This window comes from Agelaius tricolor, unplaced genomic scaffold (assembly GCF_023055355.1).
Source record: "Agelaius tricolor isolate 1412-34295 unplaced genomic scaffold, bAgeTri1.0.p SCAF_4, whole genome shotgun sequence".
Classification (NCBI taxonomy): Eukaryota; Metazoa; Chordata; class Aves; order Passeriformes; family Icteridae; genus Agelaius; species Agelaius tricolor.
The window spans coordinates 50,077,223-50,103,864 of NW_027269264.1; the positions used below are offsets into that span (position 1 = coordinate 50,077,223).

A 26,642-nucleotide genomic window follows, 5' to 3' on the forward strand; every position below is an offset into this window, starting at 1 on the left:
GTGGCTCCTCTGGGCTCTCTCCAGCAGGTCCCTGTCCCTCCTGTGCTGGGAGCCCAGGGCTGGATGCAGTGCTCCAGGTGGGTCTCAGCAGAGCAGAGCAGAGGGGCAGAATCCCCTCCCTGCCCTGCTGCCCACGGGGCTCTGGATGCAGCCCAGGACACGTTTGGCTCTCTGGGCTGTGAGTGCCATGGCTGGGCCATGTGCAGCCTCTCACCCACAGCACCCCCAAGCCCTTCTGGGCAGGGCTGCTCTGGGGCTGTTCATGCCCAGCCTGTGCTGGCACCAGGGCTTGTCCCAGCCCAGGTGCAGCACCTGCACTTGGCCTTGAACTTTATGATGTTCCCATGGACCCACTCCTCAAGCTTGTCTCTGGATGGCATCCCATCCTTCAGGTGTGTCAAAGCACCACTCAGCTTGGTGCTGCCATCAAACTTGCTGAGAGTGCACTGGATCCCTCTTCTATGCCCTTAATGAAGATATTAAAGAACTGGGCCCAGTACGGATCCGTGAAGGACTCCACTCGTCCCACCAACCAACCACCTCTGGATGTGATTATCCAACCAACGCCTCACCACCCAACAGTCCGTCCATCAAATCCATCTCCCTCCAATTTAAACAGAAGGATGTTGTGGGGGACCATGTCAAAGGCTGTACTAAAGTCCAGATAAATGACATCTGTAACCCTTTCCTTGTCCACTCCTGCCATCACTGCATCACAGAAGGCCTCTGGTTTGTCAGGTAGGATTTACCCTTGGTAAAGCCATGCTGGTTGCCTCAATTCACCCCCTGTCCTCCACGTGCCTTAGCAGAGTTTCTAGGAGGTAACTAGATCCCATGATCTTCTCAGGCACAGAGGGGAGGCTGGCAGGTCAGTAGTTCCTGGAGTCCTCCTTTCTACCACTTCTCCAGACAGATACAATGGCTTCCCTTTTCCAGTCACCTGGGACTTCATCTAGCTACGATGACTTTTCAAATACCATGGAGAGTGCTTGGCAACCACATAATTTCATTGGCTCCCAAGACTTATGTACATTAAGATCCCTCAGGTGGGGAATCTGACCTTCTCTTTAAGTGGAAAGGACTTTACTCCCCTAGTCCCTATCCTGATGTTTGTCCACTTGAGAGGTGTAGGAAGAGAGGTTGCCATTGAAGACTGAGGGAAAAAAGTTATGGAGTACCTCAGCCTTTTCCTCATTTGTTGTTACCAGTTTTCCACATTTCTTTTATGGGGGGGGGGGGGGGGTTGCACCTCATTTGACCTTCCTTTTCTGGTAATGTATCTATAGAAGCTTTTTTGTGTCCCTTGCCAGGTTTAGTTCCAGATTCACCTTGTCCTTCCTCATCCCCACTTGCCTAAATAACATCAGTTTGCACTGTATACTGCAACAAAGCAATAGCTTTCAATCCTTTGACCAAGTACCAAGGCTGAGGGAAAAATATAGTTGAGGTAAAAGGACAGAGGGTCCTTCAGAGTGAAATTTCCAAAGAACAACAAGCTGCTACTAGGGAATGGAACAGATCCAAAAGTTTCATATAAAGCATCAAGTATCTATGCAAAACACGGGACAAATTTTGGCTTACGCTTATATATGATGGATAAAGGATGAAAAAGAAAGAAAAAAAACCCACAGAACCACAAGATAGCTGAGATTTTAAGGTACCTCTTGTCCAATTCTGCCTTTTTAAAGCAGTGTCAGTCAGAGCACAGTGTCCAGGACTATGCTGTCAGATTTTTTAAATCAGCCTCTCTAGAATGTGGAAATACTGCTCTTCTGCTCAACCACTCCCACAGTAAAAAAGTTCTATTTTACATTTTAAAGGACTTTTTTTCTATCTCATTTCACTTCAATTGACTTTGGCCTTTCATTTGATACCACTGAGAAGAGTCCGTCTCTGTCTTTGTCATTTCCCTCCACCAGGTGTTTATCCACATTAGAAACTTCCACCTTTCTCTAGGGACAGCCAACTTGGTAGAGCTGTAGCTGTGAGAAGTCAACCACTACCTAAACCAGGCTCTGGCCAACACATGGATCTGCTGTGGAAGTTAAAGGGGAAGTTATGTCCCCATTATCTCCCATCTCCACCAGCCAGGCTGCTGTTGGACAATCAGCATCTCTGCAGCATCGGAAGAAGCCTGGGACTCCATAGCATCTAGAAAGCATGTTCTGCTCCATGAAATTCCTCTCCTGTTCAGCAGGAGCCAAGGTGGGGACCAGTATGAACATCTTGAGAATCTGCTGTGCTGGCTACTCTTTTGAGGACTCACCAAACAATACAAGAGCCAATGCAACTGTCTCTCTACGAAGATCTTTTATACAGTAGTGGAAACCACTTCATCACACACTATTTGATGGGAGAAGCTGGAGAATGCCAGTGAATCCCAGCCAGTTCTCTCATACCTGGAGGAATCTGATAAGAATAACTCAGAACTGAAAGATTTTGCAATAGCTCTTGGAGCAATACCTGCTGTCGCCTTTCTTTTATTGCAGGTGAACCTTTTTCCCAGGGGATGCCACTTGCTAAATATCATCAATTATTTAAATCCAGCATTATAATGTTGAAAAATTAAGGATGCATAGATTGTACAGTCAAAGCCTCAAATTCTTCACACAGCAAAGTTGTGTTCTGCTTGTCTCATAGCCAGAAAAACAGAAGTGTAAGGATCAAACAACTCAAATCTACTTACATGATTCACCACTTTGATCCCTCACCGATACAGTTAAGCATCTGTGAATACCTTTTCTTTCTACCTTCCCTAGTTGACTTCATTTTACCCTAAAAAATATTCAGTTTTATCATTTCTCACATACACTACAGCAAAGTGATACCCATGAGAACACAAAATGCAAAATAATTTTTTAAAAAAAACACACACACAAAATTAGTTGTTTTTCACATTGTTCTGATGGTAAGAGATTCCAAAAAAATGCAAATTTGATCTGCCCTTATTTTTCAATGGCCAGAATTTTCAAAGTATTCCTGATAGAATCTTATCCTATTGTACGAATCAGTGGAGGTTAGCATCCAAATATTTCTGGTTATATTCTACACTTTGGCAGATTCATAAGTATTACCAAGCATGAAGAGAAGAACTGAAAAAGTATCATTGAGTTCCCTAAGCATGGACAAACAGAGGAAGATTTTACATTGCAAAAAATGTGGTTTTGCTTTACAGCAGCAAGAAACCAAAGGCAAGCTAAGAAGAGTCTGAACATCTTACAAGTTTCAACTAGTGAAAACATTAAATTAGATAGATTTCCTTCAGGTTTTTACTAATGCATTTTGCTGAAAAATGATCCACACTCATCCTCAGGACAAAAGACAGAAAAGTCTTTGGAGAAAAAGTCTTTAATGGGGCCTTTTACATTTTCTTTGTACCATTCTGCCCTAGGAATAATGACAAGCCATCTAACTTCAGGAGCTTACAAAGTAACTTACATATTGCTAGAATTAATGATGGAATGTGTTCAATGCAGATTTGTAAATTCCAAGACTAAAGAAGATAGTTGTGATGAATAAATCCTTTATTTGTTCCTATGCTTAATCACTTCCACCATTAAAAATTCATTTCCAGCTTTCTGAGATCTCTGAATTCTACTTCCAGTTGCTAGATTCTGTCCTAGATGAAAAAGTAAGATGAAAGAGTTCTTTTCTATAAGATATCTCCTTCCTTTCCCTTCAAGTAATTAATGGACAGCAATCAAATCACTACTTAATCTTCTCCTTAACAAGCCAAGTTGAATTGTTTAAGAATTTAACTGTAAGGCAGAGTTTTCAAACGTAAGTCATAATGTGCTTCATCTCTGAACCTTTTTCAATTTTAACACCCATTTTGAAGACTGAACTAATAATAGCTGGATACAACCTTCCAGGGAAGATCTCATCAGCATCATACACAGAAGTAGCACCTCTTCTCCCTGCTACTCTCAAGTAAGAGAATGCATAGGATATTCCATGTCAGACGCCCTTACACATATTTCTGCAACTGCTTTTCCAGGTATAGCTGGGAGTTTTCTTTCTCAGAGTGGACATCAAGATAGGAAAATATTTTTAAGTCCAGTTTCATGACTGACACAAACCAATCTAACGATGGGCAGCTGCTAAAAATGCTGATCTCTCTTTCCCTCTGCCATTTTTGATTTCCCTCCTCTGTTCTCACCCCAGTGGCCCTGTGGTTGTTGACATGATTGAAAAACAATAATTTTAAATGACACTGCCATCTTCGGGTACTGATAGCGACATTACACTTATGTAACACTCAATCTATATAACTAGCAATTCCTAAAATACATCTAAGAAGTACTAGGTCTTTAAAGCTGCCTGGTGACCCAGCTGTCAGATTGAATGCTAGCCAGCAAAGACAGCTGAGTTGGAAAGCTTCCTGCTCTTCACATGGGATGGTTGGGAAAAGTTAGGGGCTGTCCAGAACAGAATCACAGTGTGATGGCACAGGTCCGGGGAAGTGGCAATCAGGGTTGAATAACATATTTGAAAAAAAGTGCCTCTAGAGTCACTTCCCTTCTATGGGAATTGCTGGAATAGAGCCTGCTGCTCTAGGACTGCTCTACAGGATGTGAGATGAATGCTAATCTGGGTATTTGCTCTTTGCTGTGAGCCCCTTGGCATAGTTTTTTCATCATTAAGAAGTAAAGCAGCATTGCATGACCTCATCTGGAAAGACACAAACTCTCAAGGCAGAAAGGAACCTCAGACATGACAGCAATGAAGACCATGTAAGTAACTAAAACAGACAGGCAGAGATCCTGCCCACTCTGCAATCCCAGGTCACCGTGAAGGAGCTGTCACATCCATTGGCTCCAAAGTCAGTCTAAACAGCAAACAGACAACTGCATCTCCTGGATGGAAGAGAAAGCCAATTAGAAAATAGCTCTGCTGGGAGAAGTGCGATACAAGTTACCCAACACATAAGTATTTCTAGCTTAACCATTCCTGTAAACTATGTTTCCTCTAGAGGAGGGCTGGAGCTTCTCGTTGCTTTCCTTATATCGTGTAACAGCTAGATGCCATAGCTAGAGCAGAAAGGGCTTCATATTAACAGTAGAAAGCTGACCCCTGGTGTTGGGAACAGGGATACTGATAGAAGACAGCAAGGAAGGGAGGCTGCTGTGCTCCTGAGCGCTGCCTCACAGTCTGTGTAGCTCTCCAATAAGATTCATTCACTAGCATTCCTTCAGATGAATGAATAAAACTGGCTGATGAATGAAAGCAACAGGCTACAGTGCTTGGCAGGAGTGTTGCTGTTTTCATTTCTACGCTTTCATATCTGTTCCTCCTCCTCAAAGCATCTAATCAACCAATGCTGTACAGCAGAAAATTAATGGTTTCCTTTAGGGAGCTGCCTCACGATGCCAGAGAGTACAATGGAATTGTTTGTAAATATTTGGTTAGAAAAAGCAAGTAAAAATGGTATGAACACATGCAAGAATTAACACTGTGTGACTATCCAGTGGGATATTTACAGTACAGAGGTGATGCCAGCAACCATTAACACAGGTAGTACTACACCAAACACCTCATGAGTGACTCTGCTCATACAATATCAGGATTCAGACAGATCCAATCTGTAGACAGCTGATCGACAGCAGCTACCACAGTTTTCAAAGGATACACTGGGTGTATCCTTTCTTCTATTCCATCTCTGCACAGCACACAAAAGGGAGAGTGCTGAAGCATCTTCAGAGTCTTTATGTAAACCCTCAGCCCTAATTTTTCCAGTGAAAACAGGGGATAGTTCTCAAGGTCAGAAAGAATCCTCCTTTCTCAATACTCAGCGTCCTTTGAAAATTTCCCAAGGAGTAGCAAAATACTCGATGGGTCATTATCCCACGCATGCTCCTCTGTGGTTATTTTAATGCAACAGAACCCTATTTTGAAGAGGTGTTCCCTTCCAGGACTCTCTCTCCTAATAGAGAGGCATCAGTAGGGCTGTGATGAGCTTCAAGCTGCTGTACATGCACATCCACACAAGGAATTAAAATAACTCTGCAGAAGAGCCACCGGGAAGGAGGTTGTTCTCTAGGAAAATGCATCCTTACTTGCCTTCCTGGCTGGAGTGGGAAATCCCTCATCCAATTCCCAGTCCAGTGTCTGTCCCTGTACTTCTGAATGTCAGCTTTGGAGCTGTAACAAGCCCTCAGGGAAGGTGTGCCAGGTGCACTTGTGCAGGTTTTTGCTCCAGCAAGTGAGTCTGAGAATGCTGAGACAAGTTGCTTAAGAGGAGATGAGGCCCTATCCTCTTAAGCTTTAAGACACCGATTTTAAAAGTGTCACACATTTATCAGAAGCCATTAAGCAGAATTAAGCCTCTCCAGATATAATTAGAGCCCCATATCAGCCTGATCTTATATAATTCTTAAAATTCACATTTACTGTATGAAACCAACACTGCAATAGCCAAAGGCTAAAATCAAACCAACATGCTAATAAAAAGTTATTTTCAACAAACAAGGAGAAATTTTATCTTGTAATGCAGAAGACAGACACCATCAAACACCTTCCAAATGAACAGAAATTAGATACAATTTCATAGCCAGACATTCTAGTAAACCTAGGCATGAAATCAGAATACAATCCGGCAGTATTTTATAAACATTGTCCAAATGACCGCTCCTACTCCAACACAGAAAATGCCAGTAAGAAGTGGTATTACCCTCATCATCCCCTCTGACAGAAAGCTTTCACTGCCCAGTTGTCTCAGACATGTGGTTTTCAGAATTCCTGACCTGCAGCTGTTTGCTGAAACTTCTTTCCACTGCCAAACTTTTTTCCACTTCATCTGGAAGACACATTCTGCCTTTTCTCTTAATCTTGCAGTTATGTAAATATGTGTGCTAAGTAAAAGTCAAACTGCATGATTAATCATGCAAATACCACCCAGTGCATCTTGGAGAAAAGCTGATGATTCAAGAAATTATAGAATTTAAATTGGGAAAACAATAGCTTGTTAAAATATGAATCAACTGCTGCTCAACATAGAACAAGGTTCCAACTGACTGTCATTAGTAAATTAATTGAGATTTCATTTTAGTGGCACCCACCTTGGAAGTCCAGTTGAATGAATTTATACACTGCACCACATATCAAGAAATAGAATTACAGTCTTAATATTCAGGCTGAGACTTCATGCTGTCAGCTGTAACACCATATGCAAGAAATGATAAGAATTTGTTTCGAAGAAGAAAAGGAAATTGCAATTTTCAGAGCATGCTGTGAAGCCTGGAAGGATTAGAGGCTGTCAGAGATCCTGCAGTACAAGGGGTGTTTAGGAAGAAGCTAAACTCTGATGCCTTTAAAATATGGAAGATCTCACTGGGGCTTGGGGTTTCAGTGGAAATCTTGAAAACTCTTCTGCAAATCTGAAATGTATTTCAAACTTGCCTTTGCAAAACTTAATTAACTTTTCTCAGTGGGAATACAAATTTGGAAAATTACATTAAAAGCCATAAATAATTCAGCCACAAGAGCAATTTAATCTCATTACAGACAAACTGAGGTGCTTTAAAAGAAGCAAATGAAAAGCAAGGAGCAACAAAATAGCAAAGGTAGACCAGACCCATGACTTATGGGGGATTTCCTTTTGTACTCTAGGGATCAAAGAGGAGCTGTGAGCTGGTCTCTCAAGATACATGAAATATAAAAGTTGCAAGTTCCCAGCCCACTGGGATTTGCAAAGACCCAAGCCCACTGGGATTTTACTAAGGTCACAGAACCCCATTTTTTTGAGAATCACTGCCTCTACTTTCATGAAGCAACACTGCTTAGAGGGTCACACAAGGAGAGACACAAAAGTTGCAACAGGGCTGCCAATTTCCTGAAATCCAGCATGCTGCAATAGCAGGAAGTTTTCTTTTGAAGTCTCAGCTTTATTATTTAAACAAAGTTCTGCTTCTGCTTTGTTTCAGACCAAAGCACTGCTAGCCCTCATGGCAATAAAGGAAGGTTTTAAAACAAACAGATTCCACCCTGAAGTTATAGAGGGCAAATAAAAGAAATAAAGTCTTTCAATTAATCACTAATCTCATAATGCCATGTCATCTCTGAATGATCAGACCTGGCAATATCATGCCACACTCAGGGAAAAATTTCCTAGCTACCAAACAAAATTTACCTACTCCCTGAGAGACAAACTCCCAATGCTTTTCAGTATTACCTTTTCCACTTGTAGTTCTTCCTGTTTTCTCACTTTCATATGTTAAATAACTCTGCTGAAGACATCATAAATCCTTATGTCATTTGCAAAACAATCTTAAATATATTATTTTTATCATAGACAAGAAGATAGCATTCCATCACTCCCCGTGTCTTTAATTTCTGTCCCAGTGACTGTTTTAAGGGCATCTATGAAAAGAAACAACTAGTAGTTAATTACTTGTAAAGTTACTACATAAAAATATAGAGATATTTTGCCTATAGTGGTTTGTAACAAAAGCTATTTACATACACAGTCTTGCTTTTAAGGGTAGCTAATGTGTCCTGTTTAGCAAGGGGCAGATCAAGGCATATAGAGAAGATGCACAGGGGATATTTTGCATGCTTTATTATATGCGTTCTTATTGATTATTTTCTGCACTATAGCATGACACTGGAGTGTAACTGGCAAAAGTCTTGCTGAAGTCGAGGTAGACAATATTCACTACTCTTCCCTCATCTATTCAGGTAGCTATTTCATCACAAAAGGCAATCAGGTTGATCAAGCATTATTTATCCTTTGTCAATCCATGCTGACCACTTGTGACCACCTTCCTGTCACCCATGTGGTAAGAGATGGCCTCCAGAACGAGGAGCTCCATCATCTTTCCAAGGATTGAGGTGAGACTGACTGGCTGGTAGTTCCCTGGGTCCTCCTTCTTGCCCCTCCTGAAAACTGAGGTGACATTCTAATCCCCAGGCACCTTTCATGATTGCCATGACCTGCCAAAGATGAGGATGAGCAGCCTCACCACAGTGTCCCTCAGTTCCCTCAGTGCTGATGCATTCCATCAGGGCCCAGGGACTTGTGCATGTCAAGGTCACCTAAATGTTCTCTAACATGATCAAAGGAAAGTCTTACTTCCAGCATTCCTTTACACTGATTTTTTGGGTCAGAAATCCCTGAGGGTTCTTCTAGCCAACGAAGACCAATGCGAGAAGGTGTTCAGTAACTTTACCTTGCCTGAATTCTCTCTTACCAACTTCCCCCTCAATTAAATAACAGGCCCATATTATCCTTTGTTTTCCTTTTGTTATTGATGTATTTGAAGAAGACCTTCTTGTTCTTGATATCCTTGGCTAAAATTAATTCCAGATTGGCTTTGACCCTCCTTGTCTCATTTTTACTTGTTCTGTTAACATTTCTATATTCAGTCCAAGTGGCCCATCCCCACTTCCATCTCCTGTGTGTTTCCTTCTTATGCCTGATTAATGGAGCTCTTTAATGATCCACACAGGGCCTCTCATCTGCTTTGCCTGATTTCTTGCTCATCGGGACACACTGTTCCTAAGCCTGAGAAGAAGTGATCTTTGAATATTAACCAACTCTCTCAGACTCATCTTCCCTGCAGGACCTGTTTCCATGTAATTCTTCTAAGAAGACTCCTGAAATCCCCATCCTACTCCCAGAGAACCACTTGCCAAATTGCAGCCACCAAACAGGGATTCACCACTGAAGTACATCCTTAGCTTGAAAGACTCTGAATGCAACTGAACAATGCAGATCACCCAGTCGTATCTAAGCCTGCAACAATAACCTTTTAAAAAATCATAACAGAATTCTGTACAAATTATTTATTTTCAACAGCAATGCTTCACTACAGAGGCTGCACTCCTGTAGTCATGACAGATTAACAATAGTTCTATCTTCTTAACAAGGATTTAAAAACTTTTGAGCTTTAATAGCTGATTAATCACAAGAAAGTATGCATTCACTGATAAATAAACCTTACAGAGCCAACGGCATTTCTTATCTGTGTGGCTGATTTCACAAGCATGGTTGCATCTGACAAACAGAGAAAATGGAGAAGCCTCTCAAGGTCACTGGATCCAGAGCCTTTTCTTGGGAGGCAACCAGAACAAATCCGTAGTGTACCAAACTCTCCCTTAAACTAATGCATCTGCCTACACAAGCCCTAAATAGATCTTATGCCTCCTGGCATTCATCAGCCCTGATTCACTTACGGAGCATTATGGAGGCCAAACTAATCAATTAATTTTGTTTTCCCTTACATGGACTCTCTGAAATTCTTCTGAAGAAAGTGACATACAAATCTGAACTATTGTAAGGAAAAAAAAAATTTAATTATTATTTTTTGTGAATCTACCCAAGTTACCAAACCTCATCCTCAAAGTTCTAATGCAAAGAGTAAAATGAAGGCTGAACCTTTGGTCTTACTACTGTTATCTCTCAGATACAAGTCAAAGCACTCAGATTAAGAAATCTACTTTGTACCTCTATCAAGGTTTCAACTATGAAATATAGAGCAAACAGAAGGAAACCAAGCCCTTTAAAATACAAAGTGAAATGGAAGAATAGTTAAATATCTGGCAGGAGTAAATACATTACAGTTAAGTAACACTGGCTTGTGTTTTATCCAGATTTTGCTTTGCTATTTATTGACCTAAGCATTGGACTATCAGGAAAACAGGTCATGTGTCAGGGTTCCATGCAGGTAAGAGATAGGGAGCTGATACCCAAGCACAATAACACAGCCAGCAGTAGAGGGGCTCTGTGGGAAGTCAGGATTCATCCCACTGTCCTTGAGAAGATATGATAGTGAAGATGGTCAGGACCACTATAGCATCAGGGCCTGGCAAATTTTTTGCTACTTAGACTAGAGTGTGAGAAATAGAATTGATTCAAGAACTTTTGCTACAGAAAAGTCAAGCCGTGGTGAAAATGTAACCTTAGTATTTGGAGGGAATGCAAAATAAAAGCATATAGTTTTATGTGATGGAACACAGACATAACACCACCTGTGTGTGGGGAAACTAATATTTAAAATAAAGAAAACACTGATCCTTTTAAGAAAGAGTGTTTAGAACTGTTTTGCCTGTCCTCAATACCTGTAGATTGTCTTCTCCTAGCGAGTCAAGGGTTGTCTCAATATGGATGGTTAGAAAATCTTTTGGCAGATTTTCATCACAAGACCCTCCCCTTGACATTGACGACAAAGAGAGCTAACCTGTCTATCCTTGAATACTGCTGTCCAAATGCTAAGAAAAGAATTCCCACAATAGCTTAAGTGGAGCCATTTCCAGAGACAAAGCTAAGAAAGGAAAGGGGTCAGACTAGTTTTATTGAACAGATTAAGACTCTACAGTACACAAATTAGTGCATTTTTATCCTGTGAATAAAAATGCACTTATCAAACTAACTAGTCTACACAGAGAGGTAGGTGGGTGGAATTTAATGGCCTGCAATGCACTGGAGACACAACAGGATGTCTCAGCAGCTCCTTTGATCCCCAGGCTCTAGAAAATTTGTTAATATATTTTTTCCCAAACATGCCAATGGAGCTCTTTACCATCTCTAGCATAACAAAATGCTACACCAAAAGTTAATATTGTGAGTTAATTGAAAATTACATGTATTAAAAGGTTAAGGCTCAGGAAAACCAGGCAAAGCTCACAGAAGTTATATTACAAATCAGTAATTAAGTCTCCAAATTAAATTCATCTTTCATATGATACACTTGATGTATTATGGTTATATTTATTAACAGAGTTGATAGTTTAATAGGTCCTTTCTCTCCCTAAATATGTGGTAAACGATATTCAGTATTTGGAAAACAGATTCTAAAGTGTTATTTTCAGTGCAATTATGTTTAATTGACCACAATTGGTTATCTCAATAAACCGGATGTATGATGGCTTAAATTTCTAACACTGATTCCACTAGGGAGATTTTTCAAAGACTGTCAGACCACGGGGGAGGATATAGATGTTTTGCAAATGAACTTTGAAGTTTCAAACGGCAGACAGTACAGAAAGAAGCCCATAAAAGGTTAGAAGAGTGAATAAATCAGACTCCTGAAAAATATAAGATATCAGGGACACAAGATTTCACTACTTTAAATCTTTAAATGAAGAAATCGTATCTTCAACAGACCAAAACTTCAGAGAACAAATATCAAATCTTTAAAATTTCCACATTTTACATTTTCCAGAAGATGGTAATTTACCACGTGCCAAAATTAATTGTTCTCAATTGCTCATCTGCTATTAAGAGCCACACATTGTCTGGCCTGATTCATGCAGCTCCAGCTTTTCTTTGATCTTGTTACATCATTTGTCTGCCAGATTAAAGATCCCTTTGTTACATGATCTCCTTTCCCAATACAGGGAGTTAACAGACCACAATCCAATGACTTAATAAGCTTTTCTCTGACAAGCTGAACAAACCCAATTCCTTAAATTTGTTTCCCAGGTCAGTTGCCCTGCTCTTAGATCATTCTTTCTTTTTTGAACCCTTCCCAATTTGTCACCCTTCTCCTTGGCATGTCACCAGTGATGAGCATGCCTTTCCAGGGTAGTCATTTCAGCATTAAATTAAAGACTGCACTTAAAATTTCTCTCAGCTCCTCAATTCCTTTGCAACTCTTCCTCTCCATAGATCCAAGGAACTCTGATGAAGTTCAGCATGGAGTTTCTACACAAAACTTTTTAAAAATGATTGCCCCTGAAAATACAGCTTCTCTCTGTATGTGTACACAGCTTGAATTTTTTTGAACACCGTAACACAGACTGATGCCTTGTATTCTGCTACAAATGGGATGTATATTGCTCCTTGAATGGTTGTTCCATTTCTTGACACCTCACAGATATTAGTCTCATCAAAACTTTTTGTCAGCAGTGATTTCATGGATAAAATAATAGATTAGCATTAGACCTAGTTACTAATGGCTTTTGATATGCTTGCCTAAGAGGCACCTGATTGCTACATTTTATTTCCTATTTCATTCCCCAGCAGCCTCTTCTAATTAATACAATGTATTAATGGAAAATTCCTTTCAGCTTTTAAAAATCACATAGTACAAACAGCACTCTTAAATTAGTACACAGCAAGCCCAAGTCCTCCAGGGTGTTCCTGTTTGATTGTGGGTATACTCAGTGCCCATACAAATGTTCTACAGCAATTCACAAATAAAACTTACAAATTCCCTCTTAATTCTTCTCTCTCCTTATTCTTTTGATGCTTTTTTTCTGTATTGTAATATACCCCTACAGTAGCAACTTAAATATAGTCAGTTAAAATCACTGGTGACTATACAATCACTATGTTTTATTTCTGTGATTGTATTCTTTTTTTCCTCAACATAATTTCACTGCTGATATTTTGATACCACTAACTCTTGTACCAACTACCATTAATAACTGGCATCACAAGCATTTGAAAAAGGGGACAGTCTTTCAATTTACAGTACAAATACCAAAATATCAATAAAAAATACATTCATAACTGAAAGGAAACTCAGACTCTATGGTGGTACAATGCAGTTCTCAATCCTGTAACCAAAACAGAGAGTGAGCCTCATGGATCTTTTACCACTGAAGATGCATTTATCAACTTGCATGCTGGGAACGTGACTGAATGAAAAAAATTCCAGTTTTTCCAAAGGCTGGAATCTGTTACAGCATACAAATGTATGCCAAAGAGCAAAGAGAATCCAGACTGCAACATGAACTTCTCTCTGAGTGAGATGTGTGGGCCACATGAATCTCTATCAGCCTCTTGTAGCATTTGACTCAGAAAACTTCAATAGCTTCACTGTGGGGTCTAAAAGTCTGACAGTCAGTGCTGTACCTGGTCCAGCACACAGGCCATAATGTGACTGGGGACATGCCAGCCCCTCCTCTCCAGAGCACTCCCCTCATATGAATTGCATGTACACACAGCCTCATACTAGGCAAAGAACTTTATCACAGCAATATAAAATGTTTTTTCTCTGTCTGGCAAGGTCTTAAATCTCTATTCCCAATATGAAAACAAACTATGTAGCTTAGAGAAAGATTAGTAGGGATTTCTGCTCCCAGGAGTCTTCTCTGCCTGTTCTGGGAACATAATTTAAATACATAAACATATTGGAAGAGACTTTCTGAGAGCTGCTTCAAAGATGTGAATTTTTTAGGCAGTATTCAATCCACTTGGTGCTTTTAGTTGAAGCTCTTCGGTCATTCATCAGAAAATACCAAATTTAACTGCAGCTTGTTATGTAAATCCATTCCAGATTCTGCTCCACATTTTGCATCACAACCTTTAAATCTACCACCGCAGAGAAGAAAACACAAGCAAACATCTGGCACATTTTGTAACACTGAGCCTTCTTAAGCCCACAGCCTACACTGTTAAATCAAAGTTTTCAGGCTTTCTAATGTTCTGCTTCTCAAACATACATTTCTGTCCTTGTCACAAGGCTTGCCTGTCATCTACAGGGGTATGCTGTCAATGATGACAGGAATTATAGGGCATACAACCATCATTAGGTGGACTAAGTTGAGACCTCAAACCATGTTTTAAATAAAGTATTATCTTGCATGGAGATAATATATCTAATAACTTTCTAAAATTATTTTCAGTTCTATTTTTTTATGATTTTCTAATGTATCAATGAGCTGGACTCCCTAAATATCCTTTTTGGACAAAATGTCCAGTCTGCAGATAGATAATTACATCATGCAGTAGGTAAACACTGGGTGATGCATAGAACACAAAGGGTTATGGTAAATGGGATTACCTCAGGCTGACAGCTGGTCTGTGGTGGGGTTCTTCATCTTGGGCCCAGTGCTCTTCAGCATCTGCACAAACAACTTATACATAGGTCTCAAAGGACTGTTAAGCAAGTTTGTCCATGATACTAAATTGGAAGGAGCTGATGTTTCCCTCAAAGGCAGAGAGGCTGTGCTGAGAGACCTTGACATATTAGAGAAATGTGCAATCAGCAACTGTATGAAGTTTAACAGAGACAAGTGATGGATTCTGTTACTGGGATGGGGCAACCCTGGTTGTACAGACAGACAGGACAATGAGAGGTGGAAAGCAGTGCCAGGGAAAGGGACCCTGGGGATCCTGGCTGATGAGAAGCTGAGCATGAGTCAGCAGTGCCCTGGCAGCCAGAAGGGACATCCCTGTCCTGGGGACATCGGGCCAGCTGGGCAAGGGAGCAAATTGTCCTGCTCTGCTCTGGGTGCAGTTTTGGGTGCCACAATAAAAGAAGGATATAAAGCTACCAGAGAGCATCCAAAGGAGGGCAACAAGGATGATGAAGGGCCTTGAGAGGAAGCCAAGTGAGGAGGGGCTGAGGTCACCTGGTCTGCTCAGCCTGGAGGAGACTGAGGGCAGACCTCATTGTAGTTACAACTTCCTCATGGGGGGAGAGGAGGGACAGGCACTGATCTCTGCTCTGTGACCAGTGACAGGACCTGAGAGAATGGCCTGAAGTTGTGCCAGGGAGGTTTAGGTTGGATATCAGCAAAAGGTTCTTCCCCCAGAGAGTGGCTGGGCACTGGAATAGGTCACAGCACCAAGCCTGACAGAGTTCAAGAAGGGTTTGGAAACACTCACAAGCACATGGTGGTGTTCTTGGGGATCATCCTGTGTAGACATGAGTTGGGCTGCCATGATCCTTGTGGGTCCCTTCTGTTTCAGGACATTTTATGATTCTGTGGTTCTCAATTTTTATTTCCATAATTTGACTGAGATCTCCTTGAAAACTTGAAGGATTTATCTATATTTCAGGAACAGCTAACAAGTAGTTAACATTAATTAATGATCACAGACCTTATTTGTATGCAGTGGGCTTCTTTCAGTGTAAGACTCCAATCCTGCTGAATTATCTCACCTATTATCTGGATCCCTAGACCTAAGGAGAGGGTAAATGTCTTGTCAAAACTACCATCCCTCTTGTCAGGATGACTGACAGGATAACTGTACTAGCAAAAGTATGAATGCAATCATTCAGCATCCAGTTAAGTATATAATAAGATTTGATTTTAACTTATATGGCATTGAATCAGCAGAGCATACACTAACTGGATTAAAAAGTATCTCACTGCCAGAGCCTAAATCTTGGCTGTTTAAAGCATTAGCATGTGCCACCCTTTGGGAAAAGACTCTCAGAGATCAAGGAGTGAATAAGAGCTGGGAGACATGTAGATACATTTTTCTTAGGGTGCAAGAGCTCTCAATCCTGATACTCAAGAATTTGGGTAAGGGAGCCAAGGCTTAGCCATCATCATCACAATAATCTCTTCAGCCCTTGTCTCCTCAATGTTTAGCACTTTCCATCCCATTTTACACTGCCTGATGATCAACTCTGGAGGCCAAGGAAGACATGGACCTGTTGGAGTGAGTTCAGAGGAGATCACAGGCATGATCAGAGGGCTGGAGCACCCCCACTATGAAGACAGGCTGAGAGAGTTGGGGTTGCTCAACCTGGAGAAAAGAAGGCTCTGGGAAAATCTCACTGTGGCCCTCCAGTACTTAAAGCAGGCTTATAAAAGAGATGGAGATACCTTTTTACATAGGCAGATAGTGACAGAACAAGGGATAACCTCCTTAAACTGAGAGTTTAGATTTGATATTGGGAATAAATTCTTTACTATGAAGAAGGTGAGACAGGGACAGGCTGGAACAGGTTGTCCAGGGAAGCTGTGGATGTCCCATCCCTGGAAGTGTTCAAGGACTGGTTTGATATCCTAAGCAACATGATCTAGTGAGTGGGATTTCTGCCAGTGGCAGGGGGATTTGAATTGAACAATCTTTAATGTTCCTTCCAATCCAAACCACACTATGATTCTATGACACCTTACTTGTGTCCCTCAAATTTGTATTTGGCTGAAAGATATTTTGCTAGAGAACAAAATATTTGGCCTAGAATAAATCTCTGGGGCTTGAAACAGGCTGTGTAGAAACCTAAGTGGTGTAACATGAAGCTCATTTTTGTTTTTATTCAATCTTTTGAGTGAGTAGTGGATTGGGAATTCACTCCTATTTTTTTTTCCACTATTTGTTTTCTAGATAGAGGGAAATGAGGCATCGTGAAGAAAAAGAGGAGGCAAATAGCATATCTCTATGCATATCTCCTCTCAGTCCCTGCAGAATGACTTTTCCCTCTGTGAGTGCACCAGTTTTACTTTTCATTTTCTTGATTCTAATCTCTAATTAAAGTGCCTGATTCTGAAAATGGCTATAAAGGAGAGAGGCAAACAGGAAGAGGCAGTACCTTGCTGTAAAAGCCACTTGATTCATTTTCTCCTCTCGCTATTTCTTCTGAAGCATCCTAAGTATGTCCTATTTGGGAATACCCTTATTGCAGTGACCAACCATTCATCAGCCTCACTCAGTGCAAGGCAGTAAATAAAATAATATCCATGGTCATTGGGCAGTTCATTTGAGAAATGGGAAAATACAAGACTGCCCTACCTCCCTGTATTTACCTGTCTCTATGTTTTAGGAGAGTGCAACCAGAGCTGCTCCATCTTCTGTGTTCCACGATTACTCTTCAGCTTTAGGGAGCCTCAGGACATCTACTAAGAGACAGCTCACCTCCATGAAAGCTCTGGTCTGGATTTGACACCAATTTAGTTTGATCACAAAGTTGCAGCAACTCTTACTTTGGATGCAGTCACATCAGTGCAGAGACCCTGTGCCAGCACTGCTTATGCTGATTTTACACTAGAAAGTTAGAACAGTATATGTATCTTTATGTGCTTTTCTTCTGCCTACATAAAGCCCTACTTCAGACTGAGAAGAACTGAGTAGACATCTTTGCCAAATACCTCAGGTTGCCAGTGGTATTTGAGTCTGTACTCTTCAAACATCCTTGAGTGGAAAGTTACGTCCCTTAAATCCAAAGAAACTGTGGGATAAAATACATTGGCCATGGAGAAAATGTTTTTCCCTACTCAGCTCATGTGCTGACAGTTGGAGCTGCACATAAAAAGCCACCTCTAAAGCCTGTCAGAGGCACAATTGCTTTTGGAACATGAACTGAGGTGATGGCAAAGACCTGAGCTTGTATTCGTAGTGTTCCCATCAGAAAGGCAGAACACAAGCCCAACACCCACTAGTGGCTCTGAACCCTGCACTGCAAGCTGTCAGGGTACCCAGAAACCCAGCAATCCCATTTATACAAAAATAAAAACAGAAAGACAGCACCTCCTCACCGGAATAAAAATTAGTTCCAGCCAGGCAGCATAAACTCTGAATTGCAAATTACGATGACAATATTTCCTTGTTCAGAAGAGCCTGTCTCATGCCAAAGAAACACCGTTAGCATCAGAAACCCCATCCAAATAAATCACTGGAGAAGACTGCAGAAATAGGGTACAAAAGCAAGGGAGAGGATAGGGCCCTCTCTGTAAAGAAAGCACTCACCACTCTGGAGTACTTTTTGAAACTAAAGATCCCATAGTAAACAAGGGATCTTTAGTTTCAAAAAGTACATTTTAGGCAGCAGGACAAATGTGTTACTTGTATTTTGGCAGCGCTCCCAAATGCCTGCTGCTCAGAAGACTGTTGATGTAATTATGGCCACAGCAGACCCAAAGATATCCCAGTCGTTGTATGACTATAGGATCATTTCCTCTGGGCTGGATTTATCTCACCTCACTTTAGTCGTTTAAGAGACAACTAAAGTGGTGAGATGAATCCAGCTAGGTGCTCTGCCTCAGCTCACTCGTCAGGAGGGATCACTCCTTCCAGAGAGCCACTTAGCTCCTCCCTTGAGCATCAGGATGGATGGCCTCTGGATGTGCTGACCTCTCCATGCTGACTAAAGGGGGAGTCGAGAGCAGAAACTCAGCTGTTAGTTGCCTTCAGCAGGTAGAGACAAGCTATGCCCTCTGTCCTCTATAAAAATGGGGTAAGAAGATTTCTGGCTCTCTTGTCACCTACATGGCAAACCACTGAGTTAGAGTCTCCCTCCCTTCACATCTCTGTATTGCCTTTGGCACAGTGGGCCCTGGTAGAACCAACTAACACTTTTGCACAACCCAGAAAGCATACTGGTCTTGCCTAGTGTACAAAGTGTATGAAATTAAACCAATTAAATGAACAGGTTATGGAAGAGGTTAAACAGGGAGATGACCTTCTTTGAGCTTGTATCCCTCCTCTGCCACCTGGCTGGCAGGGCAGTGGGAAGGCATTGCTAAATTCCTGCACTCTCTCAGCACAGAGATTTAAGAACAATAAGATTTTGCTGTGCTGTACAAGGCAAGGACATCCTGAGCACTTCACACCATGCTTTTTTTTCCAAAAGCTGATTTTAATCTGCTTTTCAGAATAGCTGCTGCCTGCTGAATTAAAAAGAGTGTCAGGCCAATTTAAGCATCTTGGCAAACTAACAAGAACATTTCCAGACTCAGATGGAGTGAAAGTCAAAAGAAAAATGTAAATTTAAAAGGAAAATGAAATTTTACAATATTGCAAGCAGAGCACAGTCCTTACCAGTATAAATGAAGACAACCCACCTGGTTCCATTGTCAGAGCACAGAAAAAGACATAAGAATAAAGACATATTTGGGATGATACCAACGGTTCCTGTTGCTAATCTAGTCAAGTATCTTACACCAACATGTAGCAATTGTTTAAATTGAGAAGGTCAGCAAATACAGGTCTGTCCCCTTGTATGTACTCAGCTCCCTGCAACTCACAGCTATCAACTTACTGAATCAGGTGATTTATCCCTCCAACATCAAACTGGTCCTCCATGAATCTATCTAAACTCTTTTGAAATCATGTATATTTCTGTTCTCCAGACCACAAAGGAAAAAAGAATAGTTCAGCAATTCCATTATGTATCACATTATCCTGTTTTAAATTTGGTATAGTCCTACAGTAATTGCTGTCTATGCCTATGTATTTCTGAATGTTCATGTCATGGAATGGAAAGGCCTAATCCCTGTATTGAGTCAAATCTCAATTTATTGCTATGAAATTGAGTTCTTGCTATGAGATGCAATCCATGCCTCAGAGGATTGTCTGAATTGATCTCAGAGCACTTGTTAAATATTTTAAATCTCTCAGTGATTCTTTTGCATTTAATACTTACAAGAACCATACCCCACTGCAAATAGGTCCTTGTACTTTGGATTCCTGTAATGAGAAAACATATATAAGATGGCATTTATTATTAACCATGTAGTTCCACAGCAATACACAGTGTTTCACACATTAACTTCAGAGTTCATTCTCACAGGACTCCACTCAGTCTGAGGGTTCTGCCCTTTGACCATATGCACCAATAAAGTTTGTGAGTAACTCATCCAAACTCATGATGCACAAAAAAGCAGAATGTTAGAAGATCAAAACAGTAGATGAAAAGGATAAAAAGACAGACACGTCAATCTCCAGCATTTCTTGGCCTATCCATTTCATAATCGCAGGAAGTTTACTTTTAAAAATTAGATCTTTGAGGAAAGCAAAAAGGCAGGAATATATAGGTTTCCATCTTTCAGTGGAAAGAATTAAAGGATTTCTAAATCAATAAACTCACTTTCCCTGCCTGTTATTAAATTATGAAAGATGCTTCCAGAGACAGCTATCAGTTCATAAATTCATGATCACAACCACAAATCAGGAAGGGAAATTCCCTTCTGACCCAGCTGGTGAACATCGTATTTCCTGTGGTAAATACTGGCAATGAGCAATTAGCCATCTACTATGTCTTCAAAAGTCCCTTTACTTGAAAAACATCAACTCTCTCTACAACCTCTGCTGTGGGTGGTAGATTGCTGCAGGTAGGATTTCCATGGGACAAAGATCAGTACTGTTGTTTATCCCTGAGCTCACACAGCACAACCAGTGGGGAACAATTCCATGAAATGAACATATGTGGAAATTATCTATGAGTATTTTCTCTGAATTGCTACTGTGAATTGATAAAATAAACCCACTTCTCTTTTAATTTCTCCTTTTTCATTTGGGCTAGTACCTAGGCATCCTAATGCTCTTGTTCTTTTCACTAAATGCATCATCACAGCTAAAAATGAGAGAATAAAAATTGAATTAGAAAAGCTTATTCCATAAAGCAATTTGGAGTAATTTTTCCAATTTCAGAGTCATCTTTCTCTTATCATTTTCTGGAGGCAAATTTAATAGCAGTATAAACTACCTATTAAAGATGCCTTTTCTCCCAATTTTGCTTCCCATTTTTACTGTTATCCGTAATTCTCACACAACTGCATGCGTGATACTCTCTTACATAATACCACAGTGGCTTGAAAGGCAGAAGATGGCAATCCTGCTCTGTCTCTCCACAGATTCTCCTTATCAAGGCACAAACATGCTCACACAAACAAGTAAGAAGAGGCCTAACTGCAGGGGAGCACAGGGCAGGGTCTGACTAGGTATGTCTCATGCTCAGTGCATGAACCAAGCCAGTTCTGAGGAGCATCAGGCGTGTTAAAAAGTGAAAGGACTCATTTGTGCTGGTGATAAGTGGGGTTTTTTTCACAGTAATAACCATAGCAATAATATCACAGAACAAAAGAGAGTAGATTTGCAAGTATCAGTGATCATTTTTGGATTGATCAAAATATGTGAAAGTGGACTGCAGGGCAAATGCCTACTGCAGTGAACTGTGCAAGATCCCAGTACAAAAATACCTGTCTTGTCTGGAGGGGAAGCCCTTGCTTGGGGTGTGGCTCAGGTCACTTGGTCTGCTCAGCCTGGAGAACCCGAGACTGAGGGGAGACCTCACTGCACTCAAAATGTCATTGTGAGGAGGAGGGGCAGACACTGATCTCTTCTCCATGATGAGCAGTGACAGAAGCCAAGGGAATGGCATCAAAAACTGCATCAGGAGAGAGCTACATTCAATCTTATAAAAAGGTTCTTCACCCAGAGGGTGGATGGGCACAAGAACAGGCTCCCCACGGAAGTGGTCACAGCACCAAGTCTGACAGAGCTCAAGAAGTGTTTGGTCAGCACTCAAGTACATAGCTGGATTTTTGGGGCTGTCCTATGCAGGGCGGATTCCTACAGCATACTGTTCAAAGATATGACACATCTATCCCAGCTTTTCCAAGAAAGGACTTTTCTTTGCCCTGTCAACCATGCTCACTTTTCCCCAATGATGCACAGAGTCTCCTCTGCCTTCAGTTTCTGCTGAAGGGCACAAGCCAGTCACATTCAGCCTTACACAATCTTCTCTGCAACCAGAAGCACCGGGCATGTTTCAGTGCTGCCCAAGTAGCTGACTGTAACAAATCAAACCCATGTTCCCAGAGAAATCAGCCCTGCCTCATAAGATCCCTTTACATTCCATTCCACTCCACTCCCCAGTGCAACAGTCGAGATTAAGTTTGGAATGAAGAGACTTACCAGGAGAGGGCAGTAACTGCAAGTTTCTTGGTTTTTTGATACTGGAACTTCCAGAGTGGGAGGAGGGTTCCTTTCTGGCCTCTGTATTCATCTGATGCATCCTCAAAATATTTAAAATCTAAACAAAAAAAATCAAGGAAAGGTCCCAGTACATAAATCAGAAATAAATCAGCACAGTTCAATGTCAGGGAAGCTTTAAAAGACAATCTGTTATCCTCACAGCCTCTGCACAACCAAATTGTCAGTGTAAAATCTGTCTCAGTTCTTAAGTCCTGACTCCAAACCAGCAACTCAGCCCTTTAAAGGCATTTTAACAAGCCCTCTCACACATAGGAAAAATAAAAATCAAACTGATAATCAGCAGACAAAAATTAACAAGAAAATAGAAGCTCTGAGCAAGGTGTGACCTCAGGCCACTCCCAGAGCTGGGCATGGCTCTTCAGGAGGAAGCTGAGCGGATGCAGCAAAATTACTTTTGTAAAATGACATCAAGACTGAGCACATTGCCATGGCTGGTATGTGAGCAGGGATCAGCTCTGCTGTGGCTGCTGTCATAGCACCTGCATCCAGGAGTGAAGTACCTGCTGAGGGAGGGAAGTGCTGCAGGGAGGGCAGTGCTCACCAGACCTGCTGTCCCCAGCCAGCTCAGAGCAGGGCTAATGTGCCATGGTCTTTGCTTGCCCATGGTCTGATGTGCTATTTGCCTTGTGTGAGTCAGCAGGTTCCTAGACCTGCTCGTTTTACTTCTGTTTTTCTACTCTGTTCTGTCCTGTCCGGTCCTTGCTGTGGCTGTAGGTACTTGTCTGCAGGACTGACACTTGAGACTTGAGTTAGAAGCACCTCTCAGTGGGCCATACCTTGTGCAATGTCATCATATGTGTTCAGGTTCACCATCCGTTCCGCTATTTTAGCAGCCTTTGCAACCATGCTTAGAGAATCGATGTGCTGAAGAGAAAAGAAAGGAAAACATATTTCCTGTCTGTTTACAGGTGCCTCAGACCTCATGTGACTGAAAAACCTGAATCCTTTGATCTTGAATACAGATTAATTTGAAATATGTCATACAATAACCTAATGATACAAGCACTTGAAAAAATGTAATTGCTTTATTATAAATTTAGCAAGATACCATCCACAGCTGAGCTGCAGTAACTTCAGTGTTTGTTCCTGATTTAGCTCAATACAGGTAATTACCTCTAAAGGTAGATAAGAGTCTTGTCTTTCAATGTAACTCCTGACAGGATGACCTAAAAGGACACAGATGATTCCTACCCCATCTCACTGTGTAACAGTTCATCAGATTTGGCGATGAAATCAGAGGGGTTTGGCCATGCATGAGCACTCTCTCATCTCTACCTGGAGAGCTCTAAGGTCTCATGCATTAAGGAAATGTCACAGGATTTAGGAGTCCTTCAGTCAATCATAGGGTGATTCCAACCTGATCCATTCACACATCCATGGACAAGTAGAGAAAAGAGAGCCCAGCAGGGGCTGTTTGTCTGTCAGTAGGTGGGTGGTTCATATGCTTATCTCATAGAGCCCTCTGGCTGATCAGCATACCTTACTGAACTCCATTCTCAACTATTTTTTGTGAGTGTGCTCTCTATACTCTGTGTGTATGTGTGACCACTAGTGAAATCCAAACTGGACTAACTAAAAACAAGGACAAGAAGCCTGGGTGCTAGCAGTGGGAAGGACAAAGCTTGGAAGTCCACAGTGCTGAACTATATAACTAAGTCATCACAGCTCTGTGCAATGCCAAGGCATATACAAAGTGCTCTGAGAGCTTGCTGCTCCAAGTACCTGAATCCCCATCCACTACTGCTGCCCCAAAGCCCCACCAGAGTTTCAAAGCCTTTAATCTTCAAGCCCCTGCTATGAAGTGATGGCAGCCAGAACAGTAAGATTTCCTTCATAGTGACAACATTGGGAAGAAACATGCCATCCTTGACACAGCTCAGAGAGTGCCCTGAATATGAAAAGAAAAAGTGAAATGGGTTGGCCAAACTACACCACACAGTCACAGTCAGAACCAGGAACGTGACTTCAGATTTTGCCTGTCCCTCTGCTTCTTTCCTGGGCTCTACAGAGACTCAAGGGAGATTGAGTCTCATTCAAACAGCACAAAATTAATAGGGATACACAGAGATGAGAGGACAAAAGAGAAAAAAGAATTCTATAAACTGTTACATTTTTTATAAATCCATGGTTTGCTTACACCTCCAGTAATGTGTGCAGTCCTCTTTTCCTAGAAAAAAATTAAGTAGAACTTGAAACCAAGTTCAGAGAAAGGCAGCAGATCAAGGCAGGAGATTCTTCCCCTCAGCTCCACTCTGGTGAGACCCACCTGGAGCATCCAGCTCTGGGTTCCCAGCACAGGAATGACATGGAACTGCTGGAGTGAGTCCAGAAGAGGCCATGAATTTGATCAGGGCCTGGAGCCCCACTTCTATGGAGATGGGCTGAGAGAATTGGTGTTGTTCAGCCTGGAGAAGAGAAGGCTCTGGGGAGACCCTAAAGTACCTTCCAGTCCCTAAAAAGAACCTACAGAAAATACAGGGAAGGACTATTCATCAGGAAGTATAGTGACAGGGTGAGGAACACCTGTTTTAAAATGAAAGAGGGTAGATTTGGATCAAATATTAGGAAAAAAATCTCTACTGTGAGTGTGTTGAGGCACTGGCACAGGTTGTCCAGAGAAGCTGTGGATGTCCCAGCCCTGGAAGTGTTCAAGGCCAGATTGGACAGGGCTTTGTGCAACCTGGTCTAGAGGAAGGTGTTCCTGACAGTGGTACAGTGCTCAGAATGAGATGATCTTTAAAGTCCCTTCCAACCCCAAATAATTCTATTAATTTATTATGATTCCACAAATTTTATTTTTGGGGAGTGTCAGCGGAAAGCAGACTAAAAATTAAAAAGAAATAAAACAAAAAACAAAACAACCTTGTAAATGCAGAAACAATATATTATTCAACTGGTTTTTTTTTCTGCAAAGCAGGAAACTCTCATGAAACTCTCAGGAAACTCATGAATCCAAAAAGTTTTAAGTCAGCTTTTCTGTCAGGTAGCTATCCTGTTAACAACACATCTATGACTACATTTTTGACATTATAAGTGGATAAGAGTAAGTTATTTTCTCTTTGTATCCTGTCCTGTTTCAGATTTTATTTATTCTGTATGCTGCTGAAATAAATCTTCAGAGGAAGTCCTAGGCCTAATTTCTCCTTCTTTAAAAAAAAATTCTTTTTGAAACACACTTTTCCACCTTAGGCCAATTCTGAGCTAACTAGCCAAATGCAAGGAGAGCTCATAGGATACCAGGTTTGCTTTGTTTATTTCTGTGCATAACTTATTTTTAGAACAGCAATAATGTTAATTGAATCATATGTAAAATGGATAATGGGCTAATACTTCAGAAAAAAATGTCTGGGTCTTGCTCTGTAATTCCTTATCATAACTGCCTCATACTTGCCTCTCAGCCGCTGGCCAGTTGCAATGTGTGACTCCCATAAACTGAAGCATGAAAAAAAGCTTCTACTGGTGTGTAACTGCATATCCAGGAGGCAAACCTCACCCTGAAATCAGTGCAATATCCACTCATACCTCTAGCAATGTATGTGCTATGACTAGAAGAGCCCCTTGTTTGCAAAGAAAGAAGCACAGTACAGGGCTACTGTCATTGTTGCCCAGCCAACACCTGAATACAAACACCAACTGTAAATCCCAAATAAAGGGCCCCAGCTCAAATCATGTCAAGCAATTATTAATTCCATAAGTGTACTCATCTCTTCATTTTCACTCTTTGCTTTTAATTCTGATAAACTGCAAACAGAAAATTGAAGACAGGGGAGTCGGTAACAACTCTTGCACTCTTCAGGATGACCAGGAACAGGTGAACAATAATGTGAAAGTCAATTGCATTCTAAATTCACCTGTTACATGAAAAATGATAGTAGCCATCATCCAAGAGCTTCCAAGTGATATTTGTGACCCTGTGGGCTGTCTCACCAGGCACATCTCAGACAGGTATAATGCTATTATGAGATAAACAAGTGAGACAGAACCTCACATGATTCAGAAATGCATGTTTCTCCGTTAAATATAAATTTTGTTTGGACTTCTTATGACAATGATCAACCACCTCTCACTGCAGAAAATTCCTGCTTTGATTTCCTATTTTAATTAATTTAATTTATATTTTAATTTTTATTTTTCTAATTGGTTGACATCATCAGTATTTCTGTTGACACTCTCCTCTTCCTTAGTAACCCTCTTTCTCTCTCTGTTATCCAAATCAGAGTCCCTACCTACCTTTGCATTAACA

The 26,642-nt window shown here is 41.1% G+C and overlaps 1 protein-coding gene across 1 annotated transcript in view; it reads right to left on the minus strand.

Moving 5' to 3' along the window:
• Positions 1-26,642, minus strand: part of DNAI1 (dynein axonemal intermediate chain 1) — a 138,397-nt gene that overhangs the window by 84,408 nt on the left and 27,347 nt on the right. Inside the window, exons 10-12 of the mRNA XM_071425701.1 lie at positions 23,176-23,263; positions 22,319-22,436; positions 20,046-20,089 (exon numbers count right to left, since the gene is read on the minus strand). Of these exons, the coding sequence (XP_071281802.1) occupies positions 20,046-20,089; positions 22,319-22,436; positions 23,176-23,263 (250 nt within the window). The remainder of the gene's footprint in view (positions 1-20,045; positions 20,090-22,318; positions 22,437-23,175; positions 23,264-26,642) is intronic.